General features: G+C 38.6%; 2 protein-coding genes across 3 annotated transcripts in view; one reads left to right on the plus strand and one right to left on the minus strand.

Annotated features, from left to right (window-relative positions):
- TAF5 (TATA-box binding protein associated factor 5) overlaps nucleotides 1-12,787 on the plus strand; it is a 14,309-nt gene extending 1,522 nt beyond the window's left edge. Inside the window, exons 2-11 of the mRNA XM_029932513.1 lie at nucleotides 1,826-2,063; nucleotides 5,610-5,925; nucleotides 6,660-6,823; nucleotides 6,926-7,061; nucleotides 7,692-7,812; nucleotides 8,686-8,815; nucleotides 10,124-10,288; nucleotides 10,933-11,110; nucleotides 11,273-11,450; nucleotides 11,733-12,787. Coding sequence (XP_029788373.1) covers nucleotides 1,826-2,063; nucleotides 5,610-5,925; nucleotides 6,660-6,823; nucleotides 6,926-7,061; nucleotides 7,692-7,812; nucleotides 8,686-8,815; nucleotides 10,124-10,288; nucleotides 10,933-11,110; nucleotides 11,273-11,450; nucleotides 11,733-11,950 — 1,844 coding nt within the window. The 3' untranslated portion in view covers nucleotides 11,951-12,787. The remainder of the gene's footprint in view (nucleotides 1-1,825; nucleotides 2,064-5,609; nucleotides 5,926-6,659; nucleotides 6,824-6,925; nucleotides 7,062-7,691; nucleotides 7,813-8,685; nucleotides 8,816-10,123; nucleotides 10,289-10,932; nucleotides 11,111-11,272; nucleotides 11,451-11,732) is intronic.
- On the minus strand, nucleotides 12,772-17,776 carry ATP5MD (ATP synthase membrane subunit DAPIT). Of its 2 annotated transcripts, XM_029932516.1 has the most exons (5): nucleotides 17,669-17,769; nucleotides 17,027-17,290; nucleotides 14,873-14,968; nucleotides 14,689-14,781; nucleotides 12,772-12,875 (listed from the first exon to the last, which is right to left on the minus strand). In XM_029932516.1, exons 3-4 carry the CDS (start codon nucleotides 14,957-14,959, stop codon nucleotides 14,692-14,694), a joined length of 177 nt encoding a protein of 58 aa, XP_029788376.1. In that variant the 5' UTR covers nucleotides 14,960-14,968; nucleotides 17,027-17,290; nucleotides 17,669-17,769; the 3' UTR covers nucleotides 12,772-12,875; nucleotides 14,689-14,691. The 2 variants fall into 2 exon arrangements, with proteins under 2 accessions (XP_029788376.1, XP_029788375.1); XM_029932515.1 differs by lacking the exon at nucleotides 17,027-17,290 and having other exon boundaries at nucleotides 17,669-17,776.
- Between the last annotated feature and the right edge of the window lie 55 nt (nucleotides 17,777-17,831).

Genomic DNA, 17,831 nt, shown 5'->3' on the forward strand with positions numbered 1-17,831 from the left:
TTATTTATTTTTGATACAGAAGAGACAGAGCATGAGAGGGGGAGGGCCAGAGAGAGAGGGAGACACAGAATCTGAAACAGGCTCCAGGCTCTGAGCCAGCTGTCAGCACAGAGCCTGACGCGGGGCTCGAACCCACGAACGTGAGATCTGACCTGAGCTGAAGTCGGAGGCCCAACCAACTGAGCCACCCAGGCGCCCCGGAATCTACATTTTTTAATATATGCTTCGAAGGGGTGTTAATGTATGGCAGAGTTTGAGAACCGTTCATTTAAGAATAGGCTTTGGACAGACCTGGGTTCAGATTCTGTCTCTGCACTTTTACTTGCGTGATGCTGATTCTTCCTGGGTTTGATTTTTTCCCCTCTATTAAATGAGTTATTTAAAAAAAAAAATGGGTTATTGTGAGTCTCAGATATATATATAAAATGCCTGGTACTGATAAGTCTATGTCTAGCACCTAACACCTGAGACCTCTCTCCCCAGCCTTTTCCTAGCAGCTGTTGATGCAAAGTCCATGCAGTAAAATTCATGCACAATATAAGGTCTCAAAGTGATCCTGAGCTGATTATAAGTGTTTGCTGAATTAAGTTATCCAGAGCAGAGCCTCTAGCCAAATTAATATTTATGAGACCCAATCTTTGCAGCATTGGCAGACATGAAGTATAAATATATAGCATTGTATCCTGTAAATAGAAATGTGCAAAAATGTAATTGAGAGGAATCTTTTCTGAGGGCTGAATTTTGTGAATTAACTATAAGATGGATGAATTATGTTGGTTATTTTTCTGTAATCTCTCATCTTTTTGGAAACTTGACCTGTCATAACTCAGAAACTAGTAAGGAGGAGAAAAGGCCATCACAGTAACCAAAATAACTTATTTGTGCGTGTAAGAGCACAGCAGTACTATAATTTCCAACAGTCAAACTCTGATTAGATTCACAGGTGTATCATTGTTTGATGTTGCTACATAACAAACAAAAAGTAATGTTTTCTGCCCTGGAATATGTTTATGGGAATTATTTTAAGCATATAAAATTGAGTTATCTTTTGGAAACATAAATAAGGTTAGTCCTTTCCATCCTTAAAATGCTTGCGTTTAATAAGGAGTGATTGATGTACACGTGTATTCTACAGGACAGGATGTGTTATAGGAAAGTTACAAAATACATAGATAGCTCAGAGAGCTGGGAATGTTACTTCAGGGCAGGGCTTTCTGGTGGTGGGTGCCATTTACACTATACCTTGAGAGAAGATTAATATCGTTTGATTTGCACATGTCATATTTTATGAAATTTGCCCTTAAAAAAAGGTAGCTGCAGGAAAACTATTGAACTGTTTTGTTATTGATTTGGAATTTTTATTTTAAGATATGGACAAGCCGAGGGGCACCTGGGTGGCTAAGTCGGTTTAGCAACTGACTGTTGATTTTGGTTCAGGTCATAGATCAAGCCCCACATTGGGCTCTGCACTGACAGTGTGGAGCCTGCTTGGTATTCTCTCTCTTCCTCTCTCTCTGTTCCTCCTGTGTTTGTGCATGTGTGCACTTCCTTGTGCGTGTGCTCTCTCTCTTTCTCTCAAAATAAATAAAAACATGAAAAGTCATTAACATTAAAAAAAGAAGATATGGACAACAGGGAGTCTTGGATGGGTGACAGAAACAATCGTGGAAATCTCTTTGAAAGATCATGTGATTGTGTTGGGGAAGAGAGTTTGGTAAGGGACAGACATCTGAGAACAATTTACCTTCGGACCTTAGCAAAACAGTCTTAGTCACTTGGTCATCAGGTCATTTTCTTGAAAGTTGTCTTTTGTTTCTTTAAACAGTTGGAAGTGTAGCTGTAGAAGACCAGCCGGATGTCAGTGCTGTGCTGTCAGCCTACAACCAACAAGGAGACCCCACAATGTATGAAGAATACTATAGTGGACTGAAACACTTCATCGAATGTTCTTTGGACTGCCATCGGGCAGAATTATCCCAACTCTTTTATCCTCTGTTTGTACACATGTACTTGGAACTAGTCTACAATCAACATGAGAATGAAGCAAAATCATTTTTTGAGAAGTATGTGAATTTTATATATATTATATATATAACATACATATATATATAATGTATATATACATCTGTAACCACACTAATGTAAGATTGTAACTCAAAAAGTATTTCATAAAGGAGAGGTACCTGGTGCTCTGAGAACCTGAAAAAGGGGTTTGATCTAGTTGGAGAAGTCAGGGAAGGCCCCCAGAAGAAGTGATGCTTGAGGTAAGATCTGAAGATTGAGTAGGAGTTACCAGATGAAGAGAAGAGGGAAAAGCATATGTGACAGCTCTGGTGGGAGGGATCATGGTAGGTATAGAGATGAGAGAAGGCCAGCGTGGCTGGAGCAGAGTATGGGGCTGGGTGTAGTATAACATGAAGCTGCGCTGGAACAGGCAGGTTCTTGGGCCACGTTGAAGGTCTTTATTTACCATGAGAGCAGTAGTGGGTTGTATTGTGTAGGGTTCAATTTGGTTGAGATTCATTGAAAACTCAAAACAATAATGGCATAAATAAAATAAAAGTTCATTTTTTTGCTTTTATCCTAAGAGCAATAGAAAGTGGTATTGGAATTAGATTAGACCAAGAATGGATGAAAACACAAACAGTAGAAGCTTAAACATGATAAAAGGTTATTTCTCTCTCATAGAGATAGGGCAGTCCGGGACTGGTATGGAGTCCTTGATTACCAGGGACCTAGGCTCTCTTGATCTTGTTGCTCTACCATCTCTGTCATGCAGCTCCCACTTGTGGCGCAAGATGGCTCTTTGGCTCTAAGCAATCACATCAGTGTTCTAGTCAGCAGGGAGGGCACACATCCTTCCTGGAAGTTGCACACACTTCTTTTTTTTTTACGTCATTAGTCAATGGCCACAGTTACCTACAAGGGAGGTAGGACATGTGGCCTTGGCACAGGTATTTGTGTGCTCAGCTAATATTCAGGTATTCTGTTGTGGAGGAAGAAAGAACCAAATGGATATTTGGGGACAGTGAGGTGTCTGTGCTACAGAAGTCATTGAAGGACCATGTCATTATTAGATTTGCATTTTTTAAATTGTATTTTTTCTTAAAGTAATCTCTTCACTTGATGTGGGGGTCGAATTCATAACCCCAAGAAAAAGAGTTACATGTTCTACCAACTGAGCTAGCCAGGCACCTCGATTTGCATTTTGAAAGGACTTTTTTGCAGTGGGGAAAATAGATAGTGGGAGAAAAACAGTGACTTTAGAGTGACCAATTTTGAAGGTTATTGTAGTGGTTCTCAACTTGGGGTAATATTATTCTTCATTCTCTGTGCTATTTGAAAATGTGTGGAGGTGTTTTGGTTGTCACAATGACTAGGGTGGGGAGGAGAAGGTGACTTAAGGATACCAAATGTTCTAATATGTGCAGGTAATCCCACTAAGCAAAGAATTATTCTGTCCCAAATTGTTCTGTTGAGAAACACTAGACCAGGATGCAGTAGTGTTTGTGGAGGGAAGTAGACATATTGGTAAGGCAGTTGGTGATGGATTGGATATGGAAGTGAGGGAGATGAAGGTATTATTGGTAACTCCTAGGTTTCTGGCTCTCCCACCTGGATAGGGGTGCCCTTTGTACCCCGGAAGAACACGCTAGAAGAGGACCTGGTTTATCAGGTTGTGGAGTAATCTTGAGTTCAGATTTGAATATGCCTTTGACTCACTTAAGAGATGTCAAGTTGACATCGAGTTATATATAAGGCTCTGGAGCTCAGAGGAGATGTAGGGACTGGAGTTATAAATTGCAGTTGTGTATAATATTGATGGATATAGATGAGATTGTCTGGGGTGGGGGTGGGAGTATGAAGTAAATCAACTAAAGGGCTATATGTGAGCCTTGGGGAACTCAAGCATTTGGAGTGGAAGAGACAGAAAAAGAGTAGAAGAGATGACCAAGTAGAACAGGTATGCAAGGAGAGGTCAGAGAAGTAGGAAGAAAACCAGGAGGGTATTGAGTTTTAGCAGCCAAAGAAAGGAGGGGTGCCTGGGTGCCTTAGTCAGCTAAGCATCCAACTTTGGCTCAGGTCATGGTCTCAGGGTTTGTGAGTTTGAGCCCTGCGTTGGGCTCTGTGCTGATAGCTTGGAGCCTGGAGCCTGCTTCAGATTCTGTGTCTCCCTCCCTCTCTGCCACTACCCTGCTTGCATGGTCTCTCTCTTCTCTCTCAAAAATAAACATTAAAAAAGAAGAAGAAGAAGAAGAAGAAGAAGAAGCCAACAAAAGGAGGTTGTAAAAAGGAGGCAGTACTTAGCAGTTTGAATGAGAGCACTTTAGTACAAGCAATAGATCCAAAACCGGGACTTGTCAGATAACACAAGTAATAGTAATAGTTGAGTAATAGAACTTGGGACTCCTGGCTTCTATGCCATTCATTATTGTTCAAATGCCTAAAAGAAGGTTATAAAGTAAATGTTCTGTAACTCAGTGTTGTTGAGAAAAGAATAGTGGCTGATGATGACAACTTCTAAGCTAATTTTTCTTACAGTATTGTCATCAGAAATCCTTTTCCTCTCCCAGTCTCATGGGATAGCCATCTCTTCACATAGGAAGCTGGAATATCTCAGAGGACTCTGTCTCCTTGTTGTGGACAATCTCGGTCCTTGCCCACACACCATGCTCAGATGAGGTGATGGGCAGTGACTGATGTGAACACCAAGAGGCTAAGATTTCTAATTCCACTCAAATCTTGGACAGAAAGCCTTAGTTCATGTCTTGATGAGTCATAACAGGGTACCACAGGTAACAGTTTAGGAATGCAATGACTGTGTATCAGAGCCAGAGCCCTATTGTGTTAGTCATTGTTCTCTAATTGTTTTTGCATTGTTTGCTGCTCTTAGTGAATGCCAAATATATAATCTTTAATTTTACTTTATCAGGAAAATTGAGATTTGTAGAAACAAAAGTACATTTAAATTTACAAATTGTCACCAAGGCTGAAAGCTTTACTTAATTACCTTTCATAATGGTGAGTAAATGGAAATGTTCATTCTTTGGCATCAACATTTGTTTGTCCTTTATTTATATTATTATACTGATGTTTAATAAATATGTCTGGTATTAAGAATATAAGAAATCATTGAAAATGGTGGGTTTTATGAGGATGCCATGTATTGATTATTGTTACAAGGCTGAGTGATAGGTTCATTGAGTTAATTATACTAGTTTCTAATTTTGTATATGTTCAAAACTTTCAATAATAAAGTTTTTAAAAGTGGGTTTTTGAGAGAAGGTAAAATTTAGTAAAGCAAAAATTCTAATTTATATGTTTACCAGTGGTAGATATCTTTCATTCACTTATGTTATTTATTTCAAATTCTCTTAAAATGTTAATGATACATTTCGTTAGAGAATTAAAATTTTTAAATTTCAGGATGAATTCAGAAATTGAATTGTAATAATTTTGAAATGAGTTACTTCTGATTCTGTAGCTTAGTCCAGGATTAATTCAGACTGCTACATTGAAAATATTCTGGGATGTTTATAAATATATGGGGGAGAGCAGATCCCTTAATGATTACATTGAAAAATGACTTTTTAAAATCACTGAAACAGGTTCCATGGAGATCAGGAATGTTATTACCAGGATGACCTACGAGTATTATCTAGTCTTACCAAAAAGGAACACATGAAAGGGAATGAGACCATGTTGGATTTTCGAACAAGTAAATTTGTTCTGCGTATTTCCCGTGACTCGTACCAACTCTTGAAGAGGCATCTTCAGGAGAAACAGAACAATCAGATATGGAACATAGTTCAGGAGCACCTCTACATTGACATCTTTGATGGGATGCCGCGTAGTAAGCAACAGATAGATGCGATGGTGGGAAGTTTGGCAGGAGAGGCTAAACGAGAGGCAAACAAGTCAAAGGTATGGGAATAAACCTAAGAACTATGTAATGCAGATTATGAAAAACTGTAGCATTTCCATCTACATAATTTACACATTTTTCTTACAGCTAGTTTGGGAATAATTGTACACTATATACTAAGTTTCATGTTCTAAGGATGATATATAGATGAGAATTTGGGAATGGTTGCATTTAACAGAACCCTGACTACAGTGGCTGAAACAAGTAAGGGATTTTGCATACATATAATGAATTGCAGAGGAAAGACCTCTTGGACTGGCATGAGGGCTCCACAATGCCATCAAGGGGCCTGGCTCCTTCTAGTTTCTCCTCCACCAACTTTAGAATGTGGCTTTCTTCTTTGTGCTCACAGACGGCTTTTGCAAATCCAGGACTGCACGTGCATTCCAGGAAGGCTGAAGGGGGAGGACAGAAGGCAAACAGTATTTTCTTCTTAAAAGCCTCCCCAGTATATTTGTGGGCACATCTGTTGGCCAGAATGACATTATGTGGCTATTCCTAGTTGCAAAGGAGTCTGGGAACAGAAATGATTTCACTGAGCATATTGCTGCTCTAGCAAAATCAGGGTTCTGTTAGTAAGGAAAGGGATTGGGTATTGGGTAGAAAAGTACAGAATCTGCTTCAGGATATAAATTACCTTATTGAAATTGTGATTCATCCTATCAAGATATGAAAAGGATGTATCGATGAGTGAAATATTAATTTCGAAAATGTTGGCTTTTTTTACTTGTAGGTATTTTTTGGTTTATTAAAAGAACCAGAAATTGAGGTGCCTTTAGATGATGAAGATGAAGAAGGAGAAAATGAAGAAGGAAAACCTAAAAAGAAGAAACCTAAAAAAGATAGTATTGGATCCAAAAGCAAAAAACAAGATCCCAATGCTCCACCTCAAAACAGGTGAGGAAAGAACTTCAGGAACATGTGTAGAGGTATAAGATGATATACTGTTATAGAGAATTCAGTAATTCAGATACTTTTCAGCCTGTTTTTCTCTTACAGAATCCCTCTTCCTGAGTTGAAAGATTCAGATAAGTTGGATAAGATAATGAATATGAAAGAAACCACCAAACGAGTACGCCTTGGGCCAGACTGTTTACCCTCCATTTGTTTCTACACATTCCTCAATGCTTACCAGGTTGGTAAAATCATTGCGCAATTTCTGCTTGGAGAGTCATGTAAAATGGTGACTTACCATTAAAAGAAACCTAGATGTGTTAACTCAGAGTTTTCTTTTTTAAACTCTTGATGTAAATATAGCTTAAAGACAGAAGTTAGAAAAGGATAATTGGACACTGCTTGGAAGCTAGAAGGCAATGTTGAAAAGACCTTTAGCAGCTTGTAGATGCCAGAATCTTGGTTATATGTGTCTGTTGTTTGATCAGAATTCTGCTAGTCTTTGAGGAGGAGGAAACTGTAGTGCATTTCTGTTTAACTTGGCTTTAAGTACTATATAAACTTAATACTTTTTATTATAGATTGTCTTTATAGATTGTTTATAATCTGCTGAGGATATAATTAGCAAAGTACAAAAATGACTAACATTTTCTTCATATCACGTGCTCCAAATTTGGAGAGCAAAAAGGGGTGAAGGATGCCATGTTCTCAAAGTAAATACTTTCAAACAGTGGGTTTCATAGGAGAATGAAATCTCAAATATCTTGTATATGACAAAAAGTTATCATTATGTATTCTCAAAGATGTAATCGTAATTTTTTTGCCCAAGACAGTATTGTCTAGTACAAAGTTTTTATTTTTTCATTGGCAGGGCCTCACTGCAGTGGATGTCACTGATGATTCTAGTTTGATTGCTGGAGGTTTTGCAGATTCAACTGTTAGAGTGTGGTCTGTGACACCCAAAAAGCTTCGTAGTGTTAAACAGGCAGCAGGTAACTGAGATAACCTCTTAGGATGTGAACTTGTCCTTAGTTTACACCAATCTGGATGCCAGGGAATATACACAGGAGATTGTGATTTTAGGAGAAATTTACTTGATTTTACTTTAACTCAAAATGTTAACATTCCCGGGTGCCTGGCTGGCTCAGTCGGTGGAGCATGTGACTCTTGATCTCAGGGTCATGAGTTCAAGCTCCATGTTGGGCATGGAGCCTACTAAAAATAAATAAATGCTAATGTTCCCAGTAGTTAAAAGTGCATTGGGGTGGCAATCAGGAGACTGGGGTACTAGATGGGTTTAACTTCTCTGGGCCTCAGTTTTCTCATCTGTAGAATGAGGGGATTGGGCTAGAAAACTCCTTAAGGTTAAAAATCTTATTTTATGACTGCCTGTAAATTTGAAAAATGCCTGAAAAGTAAATAGTGGGAGAGTACTTCTGTTTTGAATATAAAAATGGCTAAAAAAGAACTAATAAGGTTAGAATTTCACTTTAAAGTTTTCTTGCTAAATGTATTGTTTAAACAAAGAATACATTTTCAAAACTATTTTAGTATTTCCATTGTTTTCATTTGCGTAAAACATTATGGTAGAGTGGATTACTTTGAGTTTCAATCGTATTTCTCACACGGAGTAGATGTGTGTACTCTGGCAAGTTTTTAACTGAAACCTCGGTTTCTTCCTCTATACAATGGGCTAATATTACCTAATTTAGAGGCATTAGCACAGTGGCTGATATACAGGAGGAACTGTTCAAATGTTAGTTCTTCTAAATAATGATGTGATTGCCTTAAAATGTTCTAATGAATATACTTTTTTATTTTAAATGAATGTGTTCTTAAAAATCAATATTTCTGGACCATTTTAGATCTTAGCCTCATAGACAAAGAATCAGATGATGTCTTAGAAAGAATAATGGATGAGAAAACAGCAAGTGAGTTGAAGATTTTGTATGGTCACAGTGGGCCTGTCTATGGAGCCAGCTTCAGTCCGGATAGGTAAAATACAAATAAAAAATGAAATACTGCTGCATTATATTGAGATTATAAAAGTTTACTGGAAATATGTGGGGGAAAATCCTGTTAGAAAAATCTCATGGTTGTCTCTCATGCATTATCTTTTAGATTCTTGCTATTTGCTAATTTGTCTTGGGGTACTGGTATACAAGATAGCAGCTTTATACCTAAATCTATAGGCTAAAAATGCACAGATACACAGATTCAGGGTTTGTTGGTTTTAAAAATTTGCTTTAGTTTTTGTAGAACCCTTATAGGAGCTGAATTGCTTTCTTTGGGTTCTCGCCTTGTGTTTGTGGCTACTGCTGTATTCCATCATCTCCAAATTCAGAACAAATTCGTGATATTAAGGTATATTAGATGTCAGTTTAAGATTTTGTATAATTAAAAGAACTAAGAGGATACTGAAAAGGGAGTTTGAATCCCACAAATAGGCATTTACTTATTTATCATGATCTCTGATATTCTGTAGAAATGGAAGGGAATTTTATATTTACAATACCAGTTGTATCTTACTTGGATAATAGCTTTCAGTCCACCAAGATTTTCATCTTTATGAAAGCTTGAGAATGAAACTTTGATAGGGTTTAGACAGATGATATTTTTACCTGAGGAAAACCTCTTAATTTCAGTGAAAACTATAACAACTTTCTGAGTTGTTCAGCCTTTGTGTTCATCTCTGAAACAGGTAAAACTATTATTTACAGTCTATGTGTTTTTGTATTTTTTTGTCCAAAAGACATTTCATTTTGGGACACCTGGATGGCTTCGTCAGTTTAAGTATCCAACTCTTGAGTTCAGGTCTTGATCTCAGGGTCATGAGTTTAAGCCCTGCATTGGGCTCCACCCTGGGTGTGAAGCCTACTTAAAAAAAGACACTTTTTAAATACTTACATAAGTCACACAGGGTAGGAAAGTAGTATCTTCAATTTAAAGTAAAAAAATTGTTGAGTTTTCAGTTAACATCTTGTATCACATTTCTTAGTTTTTCTCAGTTGACCTTTTGACCATCTCTTTTGTTGGTACCCTTTGGTATAACTTTTTATAAGAACTATGACTTTTCCAATATATTTTAAAAGATAATATAACCTCATTCAGTAGGTGCTTTGTAGAGTGACACAGTTAATGTTAGTTTGGTTAGTACTTTCAGCTTTGTTATCTACTGTGAGTTCCATGTATGAAGTAAAAGTGAGATGGGTCAGCTGTATTTAACATACTCAAATGTAAAGAAACTGGACAGGTAACCAAGTTATTCTGGGAATCAAATGTTATTACCTTCTCTTTCCTCAGGAACTACTTGCTTTCTTCTTCAGAGGATGGAACTGTTAGATTGTGGAGTCTTCAAACGTTTACTTGCTTGGTGGGCTATAAAGGACACAACTACCCAGTATGGGACACACAGTTTTCTCCATACGGATATTATTTTGTGTCGGGGGGCCACGATCGAGTAGCTCGGTAAGAACATTGTGATCTCATGATTGGTAGAATAGTTTCTTTTTGGGAATTAAAAACTCCATCCAAACTCATTTTCACTCCTATTATTTCGGATTAACTTTTCAAGGATGTCAATATTTATAGCTCCTTATTTGAAAATGAATTTGGGAGAAGTATTACTATGACTGCAATTATGTCTATACCAAGATTAAGAGTCCCGCTTTTTCTCCTCAAGCTAGCTTATTAACATGCTTCCAGCCCCTTCCTTATCTAGATGCTAAACCTTGTCTTTCACAACATTTATGTGTACCTGTGGTTTCCTGGGATCTCCTATTCAGGACAAGGTAACTCATGCTAGAAACTAAATTTGTGGTACCCCAAACTAGGGAAAAATACTCTTCTATGGGTTAGACTAGGATTAGGGGTAGAGAAAGGGGGTACAGAGAGCTATAGAATTAAAAAAAAATCTTGTGCTAGATCAACTTAGTTTTCCTTAAAAATGTTATTTCGTCTGTCATTTCATTTTCTTTCCCTCAGTCAGATAAGATAGTGAAGGGGCACTCATTTGGAGCTAATGTGTCACATGGTGTTTCTATTATTTATTTTCAAATTTTGGCAGTTAATCATTAACTATCATTTGTTGCTTTCAATGTGTTTTTTAAAAGGCTCTGGGCTACAGACCACTATCAGCCTTTAAGAATATTTGCTGGCCATCTTGCTGATGTAAATTGTACTAGATTCCATCCAAATTCTAATTATGTTGCTACGGGCTCTGCAGACAGAACTGTGCGGCTCTGGGATGTCCTGAATGGGAACTGTGTAAGGATATTCACTGGACACAAGGTATTTTACACACACAGGGTTGCTTCTGAGATAAAATATTTAAAAATTAACCAGTGACACATTTGAAAGAAACTATTCATTCCACTAACTTTTAAAATTCTAGCTTTGTCTTATTTTCTCATTTTTAACCTTTGATTCTTCTTTTATGGACTTTTTTTCTAGGGACCAATTCATTCCTTGACATTTTCTCCCAATGGGAGATTCTTGGCTACAGGAGCAACGGATGGCAGAGTACTCCTTTGGGATATTGGACATGGTTTGATGGTTGGAGAATTAAAAGGCCACACTGATACAGTCTGTTCACTTAGGTTTAGTAGAGACGGTGAAATTTTGGCATCAGGTAAAGGACTAGAAGTGACTTTGTGGTAAAGGCATAGTATGTTGAAATGAAATAGGAGTGTTGACCGTGTTAGGTTTTGCTTCTCTTAGCCACGATTCTAGTCAGTGTGTGTAGACTTCTCAGGTTAAACTGCTTGAAAAGGCCCTTTAGAAGGAAGAGTAGAAGGAAGTGTAGATTCTTTTCACCAAAAATATACAGTAAATATATGACATATATTTGACAAAATGTCAGAATCTAAATATGGTAAATGCTACTAAATGGTTTCCTTTGACTCCCCCGTAGGTTCAATGGATAATACAGTCCGGTTATGGGATGCTGTTAAGGCATTTGAGGATTTAGAGACCGATGACTTTACTGCAGCCACTGGACATATAAATTTACCGGAGAATTCACAGGAGTTATTGCTGGGAACATATATGACCAAATCAACACCAGTTGTACACCTCCATTTTACTCGAAGAAACTTGGTTCTTGCTGCAGGAGCTTACAGTCCGCAATAAATCATCGGTATTAAAGATCTTTCGGAAGCTACTGTTTGAAAAAGGGAGACTAAAAGCAAATACCTCAGTGATTAATATTTAAGCTACAAAGAATGTTTTGTCTATGTGGATCTGGAAGGATGCTGCTTGAAAAATCTGAACAGGACAATTCCACGTTTCTATAGCAACCACATTTAACTAATTTCCGTTAGTTGAGTAAGAGGTATTATGTTCGTGGAGGGGACATTTATGGTGCTTTGGATTGTGTGGAAACTATGCATTTTCTGTTCAAATGCTATTTTAATTTATTATGTTTAGAAAAAAATCAATTACAATAATTCATCCTGCTTCAAGATTCAAATCAAGTAATAGAATACCATCTTGAATTTTAGCTGAAGAATTCTATGAGCATGTATGTTTCTGCTGTAAAAATGTAGTTACTGTATGGCACTCAAGTACTATGTTAAATGATCCACTAACCTTTTTGCTTGGCCCATGACTAGTGGAATGTATGTTACTGGGTAAGGTGAACTCTTTTAAGTACTAGATGAAGTACAACCATCCAACGACATCTGAATTTATAACTGTTGGATTAGGAGTGCATCTCAACACTCTATAAACCGAGTGAAGAAATTTAGCTTCCATGTTCTACTTCAGCTAAAACAGCTACATACAACCTAGTACACTTGAAGTCAGACAGACATTTCAGTTGCTTACCTCCAGTACTGAGCCTTGCTTTGGGAAACTAAAAGATTTAGACCAAGTCACTGCCAGTTTTTTGCCTTTGTTGCATTTTGTACAGTTTTGATATTTTTGATATCTTGTAAATAAAGACAACCAGCTTTTCCAGGTTCATAATTTATTGTACAAATTGAGTTTCACACGATGAGTTGACATTAGCTTCTCCAGGCATGGGAACTCAGCAGATGAGATACACTTTAAAATCCTATAAACAAAGCAAAAGTAGTTTAGACACAATTGTGTTCAACTCTACTTCTAAGTCAGTAATTATAAGGACCATCCATAAAGCCCCTGAAATTGAATGCAAATTTATCAGATTCTCAGTCAGTAGCCACCCCAAAATGAAGATGTCTCTCAGCCTAATACATGTTAACCTAACCTTTAACAAAAGAGCTGCCTGGAATTCAGTATGATCCTGATGGATGCTACTGGCAAAGTCTAGGTGCAAAGTAACATTTTAAATAGTGGAAAGCAATCTGTTACTTAGTATCAGAGATAAAATTTGTCCATTTTTATAATGAGGATACTACCACCCTCCCAAAGTTGGGAGGTACCTAGTAGAAAACTGGGCAAATACTACCTGTTTGTTAGGAATAAGCCATGGACTCCTGTACTCTGGGACAACAGTCGGAGAAGCTTTTAGGAGCGCAGGAAAAATGTTCTGTGGAGAGCTACCTTAGATAAAGATTTGGGTTTTGTGCACATCATCTACTATCAAGACAAATATTTATTCACTTAAGCATGGACAAATGGAGATGGTGGGGCACCATAAGAAGAAAATAAAATCTATGGGAATTTACATAAAGAGCTTAGATAAGAGAAAGGTCTTCACAAAAACAAGACTCAATTGTTTTTTAAAAAATATTTTTAACATTGATTTATTAATAACAGAACATGACTATGGGAGGGGCAGAGAGAAAGAGAGACCCAGAATTTGAAGCAGGCTCCAGGTTCTGAGCGGTCAGCACAGCGCTTGATGCGGGGCTCAAACTCACAAACTGCGAGATCATGATCTGAGGAGCCAAAGTCAGATGCTTAACTGACTGAGCCATCCAGGCACCCCAAGACTCAATTGTTAAATGATAAAAACACATGAAGAGAACATTAAGAAAAATACAAATGGTAAACAAATGGAAAAAATGTAGTTTCATTAAAGAGACAAAAATTAGGGGTGCCTGGGTGGCTCACTTGGTTAAGTGACTGACTTGGTTTCAGCTCAGGTCATTATCTGATAGTTCCAGGGTTCCAGTCCCACAGTGGGCCCTGTGCTGGCAGCACGGGGTCTGCTTGGGATTCTCTCTTTCTGCTCCTCTCCTGCTCATGGTCTCTCTCAAAATAAATAAATAAAAAGAGACAAATTATTTTCACTCATCAAATGAGCAAAAATCAGAAACTATCATTCAACACTGGCTAGGGCAAAAGAGACACTCTTGTACTACAATGGGTGCCCCACAATCCTTGGGGAAAGCACTTACGCCTAAAACAATCGTATAACATTTCATGCTCAAAAGTGTTCAATGTAATGTTATTTTAAAAAATTCTAATAACAAACATGTAAATCATATATCCAGGGTGCCTGGGTGGCCCAGTTGAGCATCTGACTTTGACTCAGGTCATGATCTCATGTTTCTTGAGTTTGAGTCCTAGTCCCGCTTCAGGTAAAAACACAAGTCCTGCTTCAGGTGAGTCCCACTTCTCACTCTGCCCCTCTCTCGCTTGTGCCCTCTTACTCTCTCAAAAATCATATATCCATAAACACTTATGCATTCAAGTAACATATTTTGTTATAAGACAGTGTTACAAACATGACTCATAGCCCCTGGAAACCAAAGAAAAAATACAAAAAAAGAGCCAAACCAAAATGTTAACAAAAATTGTCATGGTGATGGCATACGAACAATATTTTCCTCTTTTTCTTGTATATAATTTTGCATAATGACAACAATTTACTTTTACAGTGAGGGAAAAAATGCTAACAAAATGTCTAACTTATAAACTTTTAAATGTCAACTCCTTACTGTTTATGTTGCTTTCACAGCTGGTGTTTTTTTAGACCTTAACTTGAAGTATAAGACCATCAAAGCGATGCCTCCGTATGTGGCCAGCACACACTAAAAAAGAAAGGACAAAGTAAACAAGAGCCATTGCCATCTCTATTATTCTCAAATGTAACTGCTGAAAGGTATTATCATTAATACTTACATTCATTCTACCTGTGAGCGTGTAAGAGTTGAAATATTTTTTGATACCAGTGAATTGGAATTGGGCATCAGTTTCTGGACCTGCCATGATTTCAATCTTAAAAAAAAAAAAAAAAAAAAAAAGAAAGCAACAATAAATTGGTTTGGATGCAATTTAAAAGAAAAATTGTTTTTAACTTAAGGATTTTATTTTTTTAAAGTAATCTCTACACCCAACATGGGCTGGAGCTGACTCCCAGAGATCAAAAGTTGCATGTTCCACTGACTGAGCCAATCAGGCACACCCCTCCCCACTTTTTTTTTTTACTTTAAAATCCTGAAAAGTCATTGCATGTTAATATTATAAATTTTTACATATGTCTCGCCCAACACAGTAGCAGCAAAGATGGTGGGAAGTCTTACTGATAAGCCTACCTTTCAGAAGGAAGACGACCTTGGTGGCTACTATACAGCATTCCAGAAATTACATCAAATCACATAGCACAGGAAGAAAATATAGTAGCCTCTAAGTCCACCCTCTAACCCAATGCTGCTTGGTATTTTCACTCCTGGCTCTAGCTATATATACCATGTTACGCCGTGCATGAATCAATCAGTTTTAAGACTAGCTGAAAGTTGGAGCTTGTGATACATTTCAAAGTTTCTCAGAAGGGTAACCATCAACAAAACAGCTCCATTTGCAACTCCTTTCACAATTTTTCCTGTATGGGAAGGAAGAGGAGGGATCAGAAGCCTATTCAATCAGAAATTCTGGGGCCCAGCAATCTAGGTGTTTCTGATGTAAGCTACAGTTTGAAAAACTGCAGTAATAGAAAACCAAATATTTGTTAGTAATCATATAGGAAAACTCTGAGAAAATTGCAGCCAACTTTTAGGAAGACATATCTATAGTACCTATATTTTAAAGAGGCATATATTTCTTATAATAAAACATAACAAAGGCACACTCAAAGGTCACCAAAACAACACTTGAAAATTCGTATGTATGACCGCCTATCTACCACGACCGACGCCACGCCGAGTCGATTGGCAACACAGACGAGCCGGTCGAGGTCCGGTCGAGATTGGTAGGCAGTGGCAGTGACTCAGCTGGCTCTTGATGAAATGAAGAGGGAAGGAACGGAAGAAGTCGTTGCTACGGAAACTGGCACTCACCAGTTTACCATTCAAAGGCCTTCAAAGGCTTTCGCGTGCATAGAATTGGCAATGAAAATTTGGGCAAACGATCTTAATTCTGAACACTGTTTCAAGAACACTGTTCTTGGAATAATGAAGGAAATCCAAACTTCCTTCTGCCCTCTCAGGGGCCTTGGCTTTTCCAGCCCAAGTAGGAAAATCTACATTAAAATAAATCTTTATAATGTAGCTCTTACATTAACTGTTTCCTTTTACTAGACTTATTAAAGGCATATTCTTCCCCACGTTCATCTTCATGATATACTTTTGGATTCTTACGGTATTAGGTTTCTAGGAGAACCCTACATAAAACAGGGGCTTAACTTTACCAAATTATTAACTGATAACCCCATGACCTTGTGCCTAATAAAAAGTTTTAAGAGGATGTGGTGTCCAAATGAAACAATATTAAAGTACTTTAAATTTCTCTCTACACTTTATAGGATGAAGGCTGGGATATTCCACAGAGGACTAATTTTGACTGCAGGGAAGGGCATGGCATAGGAACAAATTTAGTCTGGGTCTTAAGACTTTTGTGAAGGTGAGATGGAGGCAGGAGTGGGGAGTAAAAGGTTGCTGGTGAAATAAACAATGGGAGAAAAGCCTCCAAGCACTTGGGTCTGCAGGTTACCTTTGGACAAATATCAGGAACCATTGTGCTAGAGCACCCTTTGTGGAATAAGTGACACTGAAACCTTATTCCTTTTTAAATCCTACAAAGTTTAGGAAGACGTAATAATAATGGAGGAAATCACTTAAAACTAATAACGTGCTAACTGGTAAATGGTAGTCCGTGGAGAAATGTAAGCAAGGGGTCTTCCTCTTATTTCTAATTAACCGGCCCACTTTTGTTAAACATGAAGCCTTCCACGTCTTTTTTCACCTATGAAATAGGCATTTCAGAAAAGGCCCAAAGTGACCAACTGCCTTCGCTACTCTCTGTTTCTTGAAACTGCAATTTTCCTAACTGGGCACCTACCTGCAATGGTGAGATCACGAGGTAAAAGGAGGCAAAGTCGAGAGTCACTCGGGGACCAGAAGCAGCCTCTTGGACTTCAAGGAGTTTACAGCTTTCTGTTCTGGCTATCTCCTAGGGAAGGCCTTTCCGGCTGATCCGACACAAACTGAGATCTAACCCGCTTACCGCGGGCCTGGCGAACTGCAGGGGCCGGGCCACATTCACCCTCGCTCTGACAAAGGGCCTTGCTGGTCAGCTCCCTAAGCACCGCACAGTGGAAGCAAACTGCCATCGGCACACAGAAGTAGAGGTTAATTTAGCCACAGGCCCGAGTCCCATTCAATATTACTTCGCTGGTGACCTTGGGGGACTCCCTTCGCTGCGGATCTCACTATCCTCCATTGTAAAATACAATTTAAGGGCCTCCGGGAACCATGGGAGCCTTCTGGGATCTCCTATCCGCCTTGTCCGAGGATTCCCAGCGAGTCCGACCCCTGTGCCCCGGCCCTCTTTATCTCTAACTCCTTTTCCATTCTCCACTGTTCTCGTACCCAGAAGCGAAAACCTAGCGGTGTTCCTGAATCAGGAACGGCAGGATTTTTATGCTGGCCCCCCAAAGCGGAGGCTTAAGGCCTGAGCCCGGGTTCCCCTCCATACACCGACCTTGCAAAAGACACCAAATCCGTGAGCTGTGTCCTTCAGCCTACGCAGCTACCCCGCCGCTGGCCGGAAGAAGCCTCCTTCCCCCGCCCGCGTTCAGCGGGCCACAGAGACTCAGCTTTCAGTGTCGATTGGCTACGGCTCAGAGTCCCGCCTTTCCGCTTCC

Source organism: Suricata suricatta, chromosome 2 (assembly GCF_006229205.1).
Source record: "Suricata suricatta isolate VVHF042 chromosome 2, meerkat_22Aug2017_6uvM2_HiC, whole genome shotgun sequence".
Lineage (NCBI taxonomy): Eukaryota > Metazoa > Chordata > Mammalia > Carnivora > Herpestidae > Suricata > Suricata suricatta.